Raw genomic sequence first — 17,500 nt, forward strand, 5'->3', positions numbered from 1 at the left:
AGTCTATGAAGTAATAAATTTTCATATAAGTATTAATTGTATAAAGTCTATGAAGTAATAAATTTTCATATAAGTATTAATTGTATAAAGTCTATGAAGTAATAAATTTTCAGATAAGTACTAAATGTATAAAGTCTATGAAGTAATAAATTTTCATATAAGTAGTAAATATATAAAGTCTATGAAGTAATAAATTTTCATATAAGTATTAATTGCATAAAGTCTATGAAGTAATAAATTTTCATATAAGTACTAAATGTATAAAGTCTATGAAGTAATAAATTTTCATATAAGTAGTAAATATATAAAGTCTATGAAGTAATAAATTTTCATATAAGTATTAATTGTATAAAGTCTATGAAGTAATAAATTTTCATATAAGTATTAATTGTATAAAGTCTATGAAGTAATAAATTTTCATATAAGTATTAATTGTATAAAGTCTATGAAGTAATAAATTTTCATATAAATATTAATTGTATAAAGTCTATGAAGTAATAAATTTTCATATAAGTACTAAATGTATAAAATCTATGAAGTAATAAATTTTCATATAAGTAGTAAATATATAAAGTCTATGAAGTAATAAATTTTCATATAAGTATTAAATGTATAAAGTCTATGAAGTAAAATATAAAGTCTATGAAGTAATAAATTTTTATATAAGTATAAAAAATATAAAGTCTATGAAGTAATGAATTTTCATATAAGTATTAATTGTATAAAGTCTATGAAGTAATAAATTTTCATATAAGTATTAAATGTATAAAGTCTATGAAGTAATAAATTTTCATATAAGTATTAATTGTATAAAGTCTATGAAGTAATAAATTTTCATATAAGTATTAATTGTATAAAGTCTATGAAGTAATAAATTTTCATATAAGTATTAATTGTATAAAGTCTATGAAGTAATAAATTTTCATATAAGTACTAAATGTATAAAGTCTATGAAGTAATAAATTTTCATATAAGTAGTAAATATATAAAGTCTATGAAGTAATAAATTTTCATATAAGTATTAATTGTATAAAGTCTATGAAGTAATAAATTTTCATATAAGTATTAATTGTATAAAGTCTATGAAGTAATAAATTTTCATATAAGTATTAATTGTATAAAGTCTATGAAGTAATAAATTTTCATATAAGTACTAAATGTATAAAGTCTATGAAGTAATAAATTTTCATATAAGTAGTAAATATATAAAGTCTATGAAGTAATAAATTTTCATATAAGTATTAAATGTATAAAGTCTATGAAGTAAAATATAAAGTCTATGAAGTAATAAATTTTTATATAAGTATAAAAAATATAAAGTCTATGAAGTAATGAATTTTCATATAAGTATTAAATGTATAAAGTCTATGAAGTAATAAATTTTCATATAAGTATTAATTGTATAAAGTCTATGAAGTAATAAATTTTCATATAAGTATTAATTGTATAAAGTCTATGAAGTAATAAATTTTCATATAAGTATTAATTGTATAAAGTCTATGAAGTAATAAATTTTCATATAAGTAGTAAATATATAAAATCTATGAAGTAATAAATTTTCATATAAGTATTAAATGTATAAAGTCTATGAAGTAAAATATAAAGTCTATGAAGTAATAAATTTTTATATAAGTATAAAAAATATAAAGTCTATGAAGTAATGAATTTTCATATAAGTATTAAATGTATAAAGTCTATGAAGTAATAAATTTTCATATAAGTATTAATTGTATAAAGTCTATGAAGTAATAAATTTTCATATAAGTATTAATTGTATAAAGTCTATGAAGTAATAAATTTTCATATAAGTATTAATTGTATAAAGTCTATGAAGTAATAAATTTTCATATAAGTATTAATTGTATAAAGTCTATGAAGTAATAAATTTTCATATAAGTAGTAAATATATAAAGTCTATGAAGTAATAAATTTTCATATGAGTATTAAATGTATAAAGTCTATGAAGTAAAATATAAAGTCTATGAAGTAATAAATTTTTATATAAGTATAAAAAATATAAAGTCTATGAAGTAATGAATTTTCATATAAGTATTAAATGTATAAAGTCTATGAAGTAATAAATTTTCATATAAGTATTAAATGTATAAAGTCTATGAAGTAATAAATTTTCATATAAGTATTAAATATGAAGTCATACAAGTTAAAAATTTAAAAAAAAAATCGATTGTAAAAATACTTTTGATGTTATTAGTTGTATTATGACCATGACGATATTTGAAAATGATATAAATTACCCACGTATATATGAGTTTTTAAATTTTAAATAGGTTAAAAGAATTTTTCCATATATTTTCGGGTTGGTAACGTCAACATGGGAGAGAACATTTATAACAAATTTGCACAAATCTGCTCAAATTGACATATACTGAAATAGTACTTATATGAAAATTTATTACTTCATAGACTTTATACATTTAGTACTTATATGAAAATTTTTTACTGCTAGGAAATGTATTATACTTTTATATATTTGAATTCCTTATGTTAGTTTATTAGTAAGAAATTGTTTTTAAATACTTATAAGTATGAATATTACTATACTTATATGATTTATGTATTTAGTACTTGTATGAAAATTTTCATACTTGTATGACTTTATTTACTTAGTATTTATATGGAAATATTTTTTACTTTATATGTATTTTTAAGTAAATATGAAAATGAAAGTTGATTTTGTGTGCCTTTTTATTCCTGGTTTTTATACAGTTAGTTTAAATAGAAATAGATTTTGTTTTATACAAAACTCTATATTCTGTACTAACATATTGTATATAATGAGCGTTTTTTATTCCTGGTTTTTATACAGTTAGTTTAAATAGAAATAGATTTTGTTTTATACAAAACTCTATATTCTGTACTAACATATTGTATATAATGAGCGTTTTTTATTCCTGGTTTTTATACAGTTAGTTTAAATAGAAATAGATTTTGTTTTATACAAAACTCTATATTCTGTACTAACATATTGTATATAATGAGCGTTTTTTATTCCTGGTTTCCTACAGTTAGTTTAAATAGAAATAGATTTTGTTTTATACAAAAACATAAAAAATCTATTATTCTATACTAACATATTGTAGAAATAAATATTAAACAATATTTTAGTTTTATTTGTGAGCTATTCTAATATTTACTCATAAAATATATGTGTAAAAGGATGGTTTTTAAATAAAATAAAATATTAAAGTGTTGCACCCGAAAATACTTTTTATCATATATTTATTATTGAAATAAATATAATAGAATTTGAAATTATTAATTTCAAATCAAGAAAAAAATGTATATACTCTTAAAAAAAGGTATATATATTACTATATGCATTGAAATAAAGTAAAATGTATAGAATGATATTATTTGAAAATTTTGCCAATATAAGAAGAAATATCGTTCTTACATAATAATTAAATAATAATATGTATAGAGAACGAAAATTCTTTTCACGATACCAAAACAAAAATTAAAAAAATCCATTACAAAATCACACAATAGAAATGAAATATAATGAAAAAAAATATAATAAAGAAACATAGAAAAATTGTTGTGTATATTGTAAATGTTTTTATGTTTTGTGTATTTGTGTATAATTTTCAAATAAGAAAATATCATTTTAAACTTTTATATAATATAAAAAATATTATATAAAAAAGAAATATATATTATTCTGGTTGATCCTGCCAGTAGTTATATGCTTGTCTCAAAGATTAAGCCATGCATGTCTAAGTACAAACAAATTAAAAGTGAAACCGCAAAAGGCTCATTATATCAGTTATGGTTCCATAGATCGTTAACAGTTACTTGGATAACTGTGAATACATGCAAAATAAACACGGACCTTTTGGAACGTGTGCTTTTATTAGGCTAAAACCAAGCGATTATTCGATCGTTATATTGGTTGAACTCTAGATAACTTGCAGATCGTATGGTCTCGTACCGACGACAGATCTTTCAAATGTCTGCCCTATCAACTTTTGATGGTAGTATCTAGGACTACCATGGTTGCAACGGGTAACGGGGAATCAGGGTTCGATTCCGGAGAGGGAGCCTGAGAAACGGCTACCACATCTAAGGAAGGCAGCAGGCGCGTAAATTACCCACTCCCAGTTCGGGGAGGTAGTGACGAAAAATAACAATACAGGACTCATATCCGAGGCCCTGTAATTGGAATGAGTACACTTTAAATCCTTTAACAAGGACCTATTGGAGGGCAAGTCTGGTGCCAGCAGCCGCGGTAATTCCAGCTCCAATAGCGTATATTAAAGTTGTTGCGGTTAAAACGTTCGTAGTTGAATTTGTGCTTCATACGGGTAGTACAACTATAATTGTGGTATGTACATTACCTTATGTATGTAAGCGTATTACCGGTGGAGTTCTTATATATAATTAATACAATGTATTTTTTATATATTCCTCCTATTTAAACCTGCTTCAGTGCTCTTCATCGAGTGTTGTTGTGGGCCGGTACAATTACTTTGAACAAATTAGAGTGCTTAAAGCAGGCTCCAAATGCCTGAATATTTTGTGCATGGAATAATGAAATAAGACCTCTGTTCTACTTTCATTGGTTTTTAGATCAAGAGGTAATGATTAATAGAAGCAGTTTGGGGGCATTAGTATTACGACGCGAGAGGTGAAATTCTTGGACCGTCGTAAGACTAACTTAAGCGAAAGCATTTGCCAAAGATGTTTTCATTAATCAAGAACGAAAGTTAGAGGTTCGAAGGCGATCAGATACCGCCCTAGTTCTAACCATAAACGATGCCAGCTAGCAATTGGGTGTAGCTACTACTATGGCTCTCTCAGTCGCTTCCCGGGAAACCAAAGCTTTTGGGCTCCGGGGGAAGTATGGTTGCAAAGCTGAAACTTAAAGGAATTGACGGAAGGGCACCACCAGGAGTGGAGCCTGCGGCTTAATTTGACTCAACACGGGAAAACTTACCAGGTCCGAACATAAGCGTGTAAGACAGATTGATAGCTCTTTCTCGAATCTATGGGTGGTGGTGCATGGCCGTTCTTAGTTCGTGGAGTGATTTGTCTGGTTAATTCCGATAACGAACGAGACTCAAATATATTAAATAGATGCTTTCAGGATTATGGTGTTGAAGCTTATATAGCCTTCATTCATGCGTTCATCTTGAATGTACAAGTGTTTGAATGTGTTTATATAAGTGGAGTCGTACCTGTTGGTTTGTCCCATTATAAGGACACTAGCTTCTTAAATGGACAAATTGCGTCTAGCAGTAACGAGATTGAGCAATAACAGGTCTGTGATGCCCTTAGATGTCCTGGGCTGCACGCGCGCTACAATGAAAGTATCAACGTGTATTTCCTAGACCGAGAGGTCCGGGTAAACCGCTGAACCACTTTCATGCTTGGGATTGTGAACTGAAACTGTTCACATGAACTTGGAATTCCCAGTAAGTGTGAGTCATTAACTCGCATTGATTACGTCCCTGCCCTTTGTACACACCGCCCGTCGCTACTACCGATTGAATTATTTAGTGAGGTCTCCGGACGTGATCACTGTGACGCCTTGTGTTTCACGGTTGTTTCGCAAAAGTTGACCGAACTTGATTATTTAGAGGAAGTAAAAGTCGTAACAAGGTTTCCGTAGGTGAACCTGCGGAAGGATCATTATTGTGTTCCTATCCGAAAAGAAAAAAAAATAATTATATAAAAACAAAATAAAAAAAAAGAATAAAAAAGAAAAAAAAGTTTTCTTTTTGTTCTTTTCATTCAAAATGTTTTGAATTATACAATGTTTTGAATGTTTTTCTGTTTTTTTTTTTTTTTTTAACTCCTTGTAATGCATTATGACAATATATATTATATTGTGAACTTCGCATACATTGTATTTGAACGCAATAAAAAAACCTTTAAACATATAGCTGTACTTATTATTTATATAGAAAATAATATTTAATTGTGATATTTATATAAAATATTATAAATGATAAGTTAACTTGTTCACATTAACGTGTGTAATACCTTTTTTTTATGGTATTTTCTATTTGTGATTAAAAACATGTTGAAAAATTTAAAAAAAGAAAACGCACAAATAGAGAAGAAAATAATATATAAAAGGTATTACTGTTTTTGTTGACCTAAGACATGCGCAGCTGCAAATGTTTGGGTTTAAAATTACAATTTATTGAAAGATGTTTTAAACTTATGTATTAAAAATTTATTATTGATTAATTATTAATACTTTCAATAAATTAAAATTCTTTGACTTTGAATTAAAAAAATACAAAAAAATTATCACTCTAAGCGGTGGATCACTCGGCTCATGGGTCGATGAAGAACGCAGCAAACTGTGCGTCATCGTGTGAACTGCAGGACACATGAACATCGACATTTTGAACGCATATTGCGGTCCATGCTGTTATGTACTTTAATTAATTTTAAAGTGCTGCTTGGACTACATATGGTTGAGGGTTGTAAGACTATGCTAAATTAGTTGCTTATTCTTTTAGTCAATTAATAGAATTTAAGCATATGGCATATTATTGGATTGTATTTTTCAATCCATAATATTAATAGCATAAAAAGAAATATAGAAAATATATTCTTGAATACCTCATATTTGAACGAAAATTTATGATAAATGAGAATCTTAGTATTCCCATAAAAGAAAAAATTTTCAACATTATTTAAATTATATTAAATAATACATAAGAGGAATGTCTAGCATAAAATAAATTTTTATTCTAGAATTAATTCACTCTATTGTATTGAGAAAAATTTATAATAAAAAAAAATATATGATATGTGGAGGAATAATGTTGTTAATTTTATTAATTATTATATTATGAATTTTAAAAAGGGATGAAAAGATTGAATAATATTGAGTAATCAAGATATAAAAATATATTTCTTTAAAATAGCAAATAGCAAAAAAATTAAATAAAAATAAACAAATCAATCTAAAATATATTTTATACAACCTCAACTCATATGGGACTACCCCCTGAATTTAAGCATATTAATGAGGGGAGGAAAAGAAACTAACAAGGATTTTCTTAGTAGCGGCGAGCGAAAAGAAAATAGTTCAGCACTAAGTCACTTTGTCTATATGGCAAATGTGAGATGCAGTGTATGGAATATCTTAATATCTAGTATGAGAAATTAACGATTTAAGTCCTTCTTAAATGAGGCCATTTACCCATAGAGGGTGCCAGGCCCGTATAACGTTAATGATTACTAGAAAGATATTTCCAAAGAGTCGTGTTGCTTGATAGTGCAGCACTAAGTGGGTGGTAAACTCCATCTAAAACTAAATATAACCATGAGACCGATAGTAAACAAGTACCGTGAGGGAAAGTTGAAAAGAACTCTGAATAGAGAGTTAAATAGTACGTGAAACTGCTTAGAGGTTAAGCCCGATGAACCTGAATATCCATTATGAAAAATTCATCATTATAACTGTAGTATTTAATTTTAAATATTATAGTAATAGTGTGCATTTTTTTCATATAAGGACATTGTAATCTATTAACATAATAAAATATTTATCAAAAGATCATTGGTTTTTAAGTTTATTCAAATTAATTTGCTTTTAGCTTATTAACATAGAATAATTACTGATGATTTGATAAAGTGTTGATAGATTTTATTATATATAATGCTAAAATTCTTTTGAATTTTACAATAATATTATTATCATTGATTTTAATATTAATTGTATGCATTTATATGATTAACAATGCGAAAGATTCAGGATACCTTCGGGACCCGTCTTGAAACACGGACCAAGGAGTCTAACATATGTGCAAGTCATTGGGTTATATTAAACCTAATGGCGAAATTAACTTAACTGTATTAATAATGGGATTAATTTTTAATGTATTACATTATTAATTCAATCCCGGGGCGTTCCATATAGTTATGTATAATGATAATTTATTATTATTTATACCTCTAACTGGAGCGTACCTTGAGCATATATGCTGTGACCCGAAAGATGGTGAACTATACTTGATCAGGTTGAAGTCAGGGGAAACCCTGATGGAAGACCGAAACAGTTCTGACGTGCAAATCGATTGTCAGAATTGAGTATAGGGGCGAAAGACCAATCGAACCATCTAGTAGCTGGTTCACCCGAAGTTTCCCTCAGGATAGCTGGTGCATTTAAAAATTATGTAAAATAATCTTATCTGGTAAAGCGAATGATTAGAGGCCTTAGGGTCGAAACGACCTTAACCTATTCTCAAACTTTAAATGGGTAAGAACCTCACCTTTCTTGATATGAAGGTTGAGGTTATGATATAATGTGCCCAGTGGGCCACTTTTGGTAAGCAGAACTGGCGCTGAGGGATGAACCAAACGTAATGTTACGGTGCCTAAATTAACAACTCATGCAGATACCATGAAAGGCGTTGGTTGCTTAAAACAGCAGGACGGTGGACATGGAAGTCGTAATCCGCTAAGGAGTGTGTAACAACTCACCTGCCGAAGCAACTAGCCCTTAAAATGGATGGCGCTTAAGTTGTATACCTATACATTACCGCTAAAGTACATGATTTATAATACAATTTCGGTTGGATTATAAATTTTGAAACTTTAGTGAGTAGGAGGGTACAATGGTGTGCTTAGAAGTGTTTGGCGTAAGCCTGCATGGAGCCGCTATTGGTACAGATCTTGGTGGTAGTAGCAAATAATCGAATGAGACCTTGGAGGACTGAAGTGGAGAAGGGTTTCGTGTGAACAGTGGTTGATCACGAGTTAGTCGGTCCTAAGTTCAAGGCGAAAGCCGAAAATTTTCAAGTTTTAATGAAATGAAATGAATGAATTTTTATTCCATAGTAATTAAACACTTGAATAATTTTGAACGAAAGGGAATACGGTTCCAATTCCGTAACCTGTTGAGTATCCGTTTGTTATTAAAAATGGGCCTTGTGCTCATCCTGGCAACAGGAACGACCATAAAGAAGCCGTCGAGAGGTATCGGAAGAGTTTTCTTTTCTGTTTTATAGTCGTACTACCATGGAAGTCTTTCGAAGAGAGATATGGTAGATGGACTAGAAGAGCATGACATTTACTGTTGTGTCGATATTTTCTCCTCGGACCTTGAAAATTTATGGTGGGGTTACGCAAACTTCTCAACAGGCCGTACCAATATCCGCAGCTGGTCTCCAAGGTGAAGAGTCTCTAGTCGATAGAATAATGTAGGTAAGGGAAGTCGGCAAATTAGATCCGTAACTTCGGGATAAGGATTGGCTCTGAAGATTGAGATAGTCGGGCTTGATTGGGAAGCAATACCATGGTTTATGTACTCGTTCTGGGTAAATAGAGAATTTCGATTCTTGTTCCCCGGATAGTAGTTACGTAGCCAATTGTGGAACTTTCTTGCTAAAATTTCTAAAGGATTTATTATTGTATAGATACTTTTTAAATTATAACGATTATCAATTAACAATCAATTCAGAACTGGCACGGACTTGGGGAATCCGACTGTCTAATTAAAACAAAGCATTGTGATGGCCCTAACGGGTGTTGACACAATGTGATTTCTGCCCAGTGCTCTGAATGTCAAAGTGAAGAAATTCAAGTAAGCGCGGGTAAACGGCGGGAGTAACTATGACTCTCTTAAGGTAGCCAAATGCCTCGTCATCTAATTAGTGACGCGCATGAATGGATTAACGAGATTCCCTCTGTCCCTATCTACTCACTCTGTTGTAGACACTCGTAGTGAACGGTCGTGTTAGCGCATTGATAAAACAATTTAGTGACAGTTGAAAACAGTGAATTTTTTCTGTTAACAGAAAACATACAATTGCCTGGCGCGAATTAAATCGAAGGCCAGAGACACATAAAGCATTACCGCGGGTAATTGCTTTAAAAATTGTAGTGCAAGTGTACAGTGAAAATACAACAATAGGCAGTGTTATTGCCTGGTGCGAAGTTCAGTGACAATTCAGGCACTTTTAAAAATTGCTTACAAACAGTAGGTAGTGTTTTTGCCTGGTGTGCGTACAAACAATAGACTGTGTTATTGCCTGGTGCGAAGGCCAGTGACAATTTAGGCACGTTTGAAACTGCTTACAAACAATAGGCAGTGCTTTTGCCTGGTGTGTGCTTACAAACAATAGGCAGTGTTATTGCCTGGCGTGAAGTTTGTGTGTGCAGAACAAAAGACAGTGACCGCATTGTCCACAAACAGTTCGGGCACCGGTTTTGTGTGGACCGCAAGAAACCTGAAGGCCACTGACAACATTGTTGTAGTGCAGGTACGCGTTCGTGAGTGCCTATTTCGAACTTTGTCGGATCGCGAGTTACGTACTTGGGTAGTAGGTACGCGATCGCGAGTGCAGGAGAAAAATGTCTCCACCACGAAGGCGAGGAGCAAAGGCACCCGCCGAGAGCGAGGAGTCGGAAGCCGATATGATTACGGCAGCGTCATCGGCGGGCGAAAAGGAAGTTGAAAAGCCCCCACCGCGCAGAAAGGCTCGCCTGGGCACTCCACCGTTGGGGAGGTCATGCGAGAGCGCCAGCGAGACTGGAGCGGCGAAACAGGTAGCCGGAGCAGCAAATGAGGCAGGAGGAGGCAAAAAGGAAAAGAGGAAAGGTATGAAAGGGGAGTTGAATCCAAATAAGGGGGGTGTTGTTGGGGGTGGCGCTATCACCCATGTTGCAGCTATGAAAGCTGTAACCGCTGAGGTTAGCGCCTTGGTTTTCGGGGGTAAGATTATGGAGAATTCCGAAATGAAGGGTCTAATGGAGCTTGCCTCGAAGTACGAGGCACTCCTGATGACGATAATCGCAGAGAACGCGCATCTTCGCGGGCAGGTGGATGCCCTTAAGGGAGGTTGTGGGGGACCGCGAGTGATCAGACCAACGGTGGCTCCCGCGACGTCGGCGCCTGCCCCTCCGGCACCCGTGCTGAAGGCAATAGCGCCGATGTCGTCGAAGCCGGTGGAGACCTGGTCAGTTGTGGTCAGGAGTAAGGGGCCGGCTACTTCCTCTAAGGAAGTAATCAAAAAGGTGGTCAAGGAGGTGGGTCCTTCACTCGGCGTAAGGATCCATGATGTAAGGCCGATAAAGGGTGGTGGGGCGGTCATCCGCACTCCCTCCGTTTTAGAGAGGGAGAAAGTGGCGACTAACGCAAAATTCGGGGAGGTAGGGTTGGACGTCAGTGTCAACCGGAAGTTGGGGCCAAGGGTTGTGGTGCAAGGAGTACACACCGAGATCTCCCATGAGGAATTCATGGAAGAACTCTTCAGTACGAATTTAAGTCCTGAGGCAAAGAAATCCGACGTTAGGTTGGTCAGTCGCCCCTGGAAGGTGGCGCCAGATGGTAAAACTAACGTCGTTCTGGAGGGTTCGGAGGAAGTAATGTCCGCCCTTTTAGAAGCGGGAAGGTGCTACATTAAGTGGTTTTCCTTCCGAGTGCGACCAGACAGCCCTGTTGCCGGCTGTTTTCGGTGCATGGGCTTTGACCATCGAGTGGCGCAATGTAAGGCCAAGTCCGATGTCTGCCGTAGGTGTGGTCAGGAAGGCCACAGAGCTGCTAGTTGCGTCAATGCACCACATTGTCGCAACTGTGCATTTAAGGGTAGACCAGCTGGGCATCTTATGATGTCAGCTGCTTGTCCGGTCTACTGTGGCATAGTAGAGCGTGCCCTTTCCAGACACTAATGGGGACGATTTTACAGCTAAATTGTCAGGGTTGTTATGCCGTAATGTGCGAGTTAGGGGGTTGTATGCTAGAGGGTGGGTGCGGCATCGCATTACTCCAGGAGCCCTACGCCACTAATGGTGTGGTTCGGGGTCTCCCTGGAGGATTTAGGGTATTCACAGACCTTAGGAGAAATGCCGCAATAGTTGTGAATAATCCGAGCTACGACTGCGTAGTTCTGGATTCGTCACAGCTGGGTGTTTGTGTATCCATAGAGGGGGAGTTCGGTAGATTGGTAGTCGCTAGTGTTTATTGCAAATACAGCGAACCTCTAGAGCCTTACCTGCTGTACATGGATAAGCTACTGCTACTTGCCAGTAGTAGCTCGCTTATCCTAGGAATGGATGCGAATGCCTCGTCCTCTATGTGGTTTAGTAAGGTATCCCGACATTCGTCAGGATATCAAAGCCACACTAGAGGCGAGGTATTAAGCGAATGGGTGGAGGCAAATAGTCTTCACATATTAAACGAGCCAAGCGAGTGGTATACGTTTGATGGGCCTGGGGGTGTGAGCGACATCGATGTGTCCTTCATGAATGAGGCAGCAAATAGGACCTTTAATGTTAGGTGGGAGATTAGGGGAGGGTGGGGATTGAGTGACCATAACTTGATTCAAATTATGGTTACTCCTAAATCTCCTCCCTCGGCGTATGAGAGTCCATTGCGGCGATGGCGTACCTCTGGTATCGACTGGAACCAATATGGACGATCTGTCAGGGAAGCGGTATTAGAAATACCGCTTAGTGAGTTTGAAGACTTTGGGGTGGACGAGCAAATTTCTCGGCTATACGATGTAGTGTGGGAAGTGAACAACAGTGTTCTCGGAAAGTTCGAAAGCTTCAGAGTGAGAAAACTTAAGTGGTGGACGAAAGAGCTAACGATGAAGAGGAGAGCTGTCCGGCGATTGAGACGAAAGTTTCAACGCGCTAGACAGTCAAACTCTGATGGGCTATCCCAGATTAGGTATGAATTTAGTTGTGTGATGAGCGATTACAAACAAATGCTAGTCAAAACCAAAGAAGAGGAATGGAGGAATTTTATAGGGGAAAATAGGAACGACCCATGGGGTCAGGTCTACAAGATCTGTAGGGGTCGTAAGAGGGAGGATATCACCTCTCTCCGCGTTGGTGATACTGTATTATCAACGTGGAGAGACTGTGCTGGGGTTCTGCTAGGAGCGTTCTTTCCTAGGGCGGAGGCTCGGGTATCTCAAACGTATGAGGTACCTGTTCCTCCACTAGATGAAGGGGAGCTGGGATACGCCTTTGGCCTGGTCAGGTGTAAAAGATCCCCAGGTTTTGATGGTTTGAACGGAGAGATGTGTAAAAGCATGTGGAAGTTCATTCCGGAATACCTGGAGGCCATTTACAATAAGTGCGTGTGGGAGGGATATTTTCCACGGGAGTGGAAAAGAGCTAGGGTCGTTCCTCTCTTGAAGTCCCCTGATAAGATCAGGAGTGATCCTCGTTCTTATCGGGGCATCAGTCTCCTTCCAGTGCTGGGAAAAGTACTGGAGAGAGTTATGGTGGAACGACTTCAGGATCTAACGCGGGATATGTGGTCGGATAGGCAGTATGGTTTCAGGAAAGGACGCAGTGTAGAGGATGCTTGGATGTATGTCCAGAGTGCCGTTAGGGAGAACGTCAACGAATATGTCCTTGGCATATTTGTTGACTTTAAGGGAGCTTTTGACTACCTAATCTGGGATAGGGTGATTGAACGATTGGAGGAGCTCGGCTGCCCGGAAGTTACTCTCTGGTGCAGCTACTTTTCGGACAGAAAAGCCTCAATCGTAGGAATGAATGGGAGTGTCGAGATTGGGGTGGCTCGGGGCTGCCCGCAGGGATCCATCTGTGGTCCATATATTTGGAACCTTATGATGGACTCTCTGCTTGGACAACTTGAACCAGTATGCAAGTGTTGTGCGTACGCGGACGACCTTCTTCTGTTAGTTGAAGGTCACTCGAGGTCCGAAATAGAGCGAGCGGGAGGACGATTCTTAGAAATTGTCCACAGCTGGGGTGTAGGTGTTGGTGTGGACATATCAATGGACAAAACGGTTACAATGCTGCTTAAGGGCAGATTGTCGCCGGCTCGTCCACCGATTGTCCGTGTAAATGGGGTCAGCATCAAATACATGACGCAAGTCAAATACTTGGGGTTGACCATGAGGGAAAGGATGTGTTTCACACCACACTTGGTTAGCGTGAAAGAAAGACTGCTAGCGACTGTCGGCAAGGTCAGGCGCGTTTTACGGAGTGATTGGGGCCTCGGACGTCGTGCGGTTCGCACCATATATCGTGGCTTATTTGTGGCCTGTGCCACTTATGGAGCTGCAGTATGGTGGGAATTAGCCACGACGGTCTTCGGTCGCCAAAAACTACTCTCCGTGCAGCGCTGTATGCTGCTAGCCTGTTTGCCAGTGTGTCGCACCGTTTCAACGGATGCGATGCAAGTTTTGTTAGGTGCACCCCCTCTTGACCTGATTGTCATACAGCGTGCTGTTGCATTCAGGTTAAGAAGAGGCTTGAGTGTGTCCTTGCTGCAGAATAACCTGATTTCCGACCTTGACGTAGAGAGGGAAGGATATCTAGGAAGCAAGAGACTTCTAGAGGACAGGGTTAAAATAAGGTGGCAAGACCGTTGGGACAATAGCCCTAACGGTAGGGTGACCTATGGGTACATCCGGGACGTTAGGTTTGTAGAAGAAAACCCAGACTTCCGATTCTGTCTGAGCCTGGGTTTTCTGCTTACTGGACATGGTCCTCTGAACGCATTTCTGCATCAGAGGCACCTTTCTGACACGCCAGAGTGTATGTGTGGGGCGCGTGTTGAAGATTGGGCGCATGTTATTGCGCTCTGCCCGATGTACTCGGACATTAGGAACCTTGAAGGAATGGGGATTAGTTGGACTAATGGACGATTAGACGTCAGCGGTGTGATCTCCACTAGTCCAAATACCGAACAGTTAGGGTCGTTTGATAGGTTTGCGCGTGAATTGTTCAGGCGGCGGAGACAATTAGCTGAAAATAGGGGTTAGATTAAGGGTGAAAGATAAGGGGTAGGGATTTAATCCCTGGTCACCAGTACAGAGCAGTATGGAAGCTCAACTGGTAGTAGCTTCGGCTACGAGGTCTGACCGGAGACTTAATTCTGGTACCACGGGGAGCAGGGGCCCTTGGAGTTCGCTCCAACCTGCTCATGCGGACTGGCCCTTCGGGGAGTATCGTGGTGGTTGTGGTTGATGCCCAAATGCGGGAAGAGTGTTTTGTTCACTCAATGTGGAGTTGCACTGCAACCGGGTGCCGGACCCAAAGTACGGCAGAGGTGTTAGATAGGCCTCGAACCTCACCAAGGTGTGTAGTGTGTCCATTCCACACTACCAATCGGTACTGAAAAATGCCTGGCATTTTCGGGGCGCTGATCAACGCATTGTATTGATACGCCGTGCTTTTGAGCACCGTGAGGTAAGGCCGTCGACGGCAGGTACTCACGTTAAACACACCGGACGCTGTCCCTATCTACTAAGGTAGAGATGCCTCCACCACGGAGGAGGAGGGTTAAGTCCCTCGCTGGGAGCGAAGAGTCGGGGCCATCAACCATTACGGTCGACACTTCGGGAGACGAGATGGTGGGGCCACCGGTAAGGTCCCCGCCTCGGCAGAAGGCGCGTTTGGGGTCTGCGGGTGAAACGGGGGGTGAAGAGGGCGGGAGCGGTAGTTGTAGCGGATGCGGTAAAGGTGACACCGCTGAAAAAGCGGCTGTTCACCCCGCAAAGTCGGGCGAGGGCGAAGTGCGTGTTACGAGCGCTTATGTGGGCGCGCAGAAATCGGGCACTGCAGAAGTTGGTCTCGTGCGTGGTGACGAGGGCGCGACAAAAACGGGCGCAAAGAAGGCGAGCGCGAGTAAGGGTAGTGTGGGCAGAGGTGACGCTGCTAAAGGGAGCGCGATTTTTGTCGGGGGTGGTGCGGTTAGCCATGTCGCGGCTATAAAGAAAATTTCGGCTGAGCTTAGCGAAGTGGTTTTTGGGGCCGAAAATTTCGCCATAGGGACCGCGAAGGGGCTGATGGAGCTTGCCTCGAAGTACGAGGCACTTCTGATGACGGTAGTAACCGAGAATGCCCATCTTCGTGGTCAAGTTGACGCCCTTAGAGGAGGCTGTGGGGGACACTCCTCGCCACCGAGCAGGTCAATGCCGGCTCCATCGGCACCGATGCCTCCGCCCCCAGCACCTGTACTGGAGGCGATTGCACCGGTGGCGCCGAAGGCTGTTGAGACCTGGTCTGTTGTGGTCAGGAGTAAGGGGCCCGCAACTTCCTCTAAGGAAGTCATACAGAAAGTAGTTAAGGAGGTGGGTCCTTCCCTGGGGGTAAGGATTCACGAAGTTAGGCCTATTAAGGGTGGTGGGGCGGTTATCCGCACTCCCTCTGTTTTAGAGAGGGAGAAAGTGGCGACTAACGCGAAATTCGGGGAGGTGGGGTTGGACGTGACTGTCAACCGGAAGTTGGGTCCCCGGGTTGTGGTCCAGGGGGTTCACACGGAGATCTCCCATGACGAGTTCATGGAAGAGTTACTCCGGCTGAACCTTCAGGATTTCAGCCCGGCGTCCCTGAGGTCAGACGTGAGGATGGTCAGTCGTCCCTGGAAGGTGGCCCCTGATGGTAGCACCAATGTCGTCCTTGAGGGTACGGACAAAATGATGTCCGCCCTCTTGGAGGCAGGTAGGTGCTACATCAAGTGGTTCTCCTTCCGGGTGCGACCGGATAGCCCCGTTGCTGGCTGCTTCCGGTGTATGAGTTTCGACCATAGAGTGGCTGTGTGTAGGGCCAAATCAGATGTCTGCCGGAGGTGCGGTCAAGAAGGCCACAGAGCTGCCAGTTGCGTCAATGCACTCCATTGCCGCAACTGCGCATTCAAGGGTAGACCAGCTGGGCATCTTATGATGTCCGCTGTCTGCCCGATATACTGTGGCATTGTTGAGCGCGCCCTCGCCAGACACTGATGGGGGGGATTATACAGTTAAACTGCCAGGGGGCGTATGCCGTAATGTGTGAATTGGGGGGGTGTATGGCTGAGGGGAGGTGCGGCATTGCCTTACTCCAGGAGCCCTACGCCACCAATGGTGTGGTTCGGGGTCTTCCTGGTAGTTTCAAGGTCTTCACGGACCTTGGGGCTAATGCTGCAATTGTTGTGAGTGATCCCAACTACGATTGCGTAGTTGTGGATTCCTCACAACTGGGTGTATGTGTCGCGATAGAGGGGGAGTTCGGTAGGCTGATTGTAGCTAGTTTGTACTGCAAATTTAGCGAGCCCCTAGAGCCCTACCTGGGCTACATGGATAAGCTACTACTACTTGCGAGTAGTAGCCCATTTATCCTAGGGCTGGATGCGAATGCCTCGTCTTCGATGTGGTTTAGTAAGGTATCCCGGCATTCGTCTGGATATCAAAGCCACAGTCGAGGCGAGGCATTAAGTGAATGGGTGGTGGCTAAAAACCTCCACATTGTGAATGAGCCGAGTGAATGGTACACGTTTGATGGGCCTGGGGGCGTGAGTGACATTGACGTGACGCTTATGAATCAGGCAGCAGATAGGGCGTTCGTAGCTAGATGGGAGGTTAAGGGAGGGTGGGGATTGAGTGATCATAATTTGATCCAAATTATGGTTACTCCTAAATCCCCTCCCTCGCTGTATGAGAGTCCATTGCGGCGATGGCGTACCTCTGGTATCGACTGGAACCAATATGGACGATCTGTCAGGGAAGCGGTATTGGGTATACCGCTTAGAGCGTTTGAGGATTTGGGG

At 39.2% G+C, this 17,500-nt stretch overlaps 1 protein-coding gene, 2 non-coding genes and 1 pseudogene across 3 annotated transcripts in view; all 4 read left to right on the top strand.

Annotated features, from left to right (window-relative positions):
* LOC138858515 (protein qua-1-like) overlaps positions 1–9,898 on the top strand; it is a 25,772-nt gene extending 15,874 nt beyond the window's left edge. Inside the window, exon 3 of the mRNA XM_070112816.1 lies at positions 9,869–9,898. Coding sequence (XP_069968917.1) covers positions 9,869–9,898 — 30 coding nt within the window. The remainder of the gene's footprint in view (positions 1–9,868) is intronic.
* LOC138858549 (small subunit ribosomal RNA) lies at positions 3,680–5,655 on the top strand. Its single transcript, XR_011397637.1, has one exon. It is a non-coding gene; the product is annotated as a small subunit ribosomal RNA (ribosomal RNA).
* Positions 6,281–6,459, top strand: LOC138858612 (5.8S ribosomal RNA). Its single transcript, XR_011397664.1, has one exon. It is a non-coding gene; the product is annotated as a 5.8S ribosomal RNA (ribosomal RNA).
* Positions 6,962–9,728, top strand: LOC138858586 (large subunit ribosomal RNA; annotated as a pseudogene).
* Positions 9,899–17,500: the final 7,602 nt, after the last annotated feature.

Source organism: Bactrocera oleae, unplaced genomic scaffold (assembly GCF_042242935.1).
Source record: "Bactrocera oleae isolate idBacOlea1 unplaced genomic scaffold, idBacOlea1 ctg00000010.1, whole genome shotgun sequence".
Taxonomy (NCBI): Eukaryota; Metazoa; Arthropoda; class Insecta; order Diptera; family Tephritidae; genus Bactrocera; species Bactrocera oleae.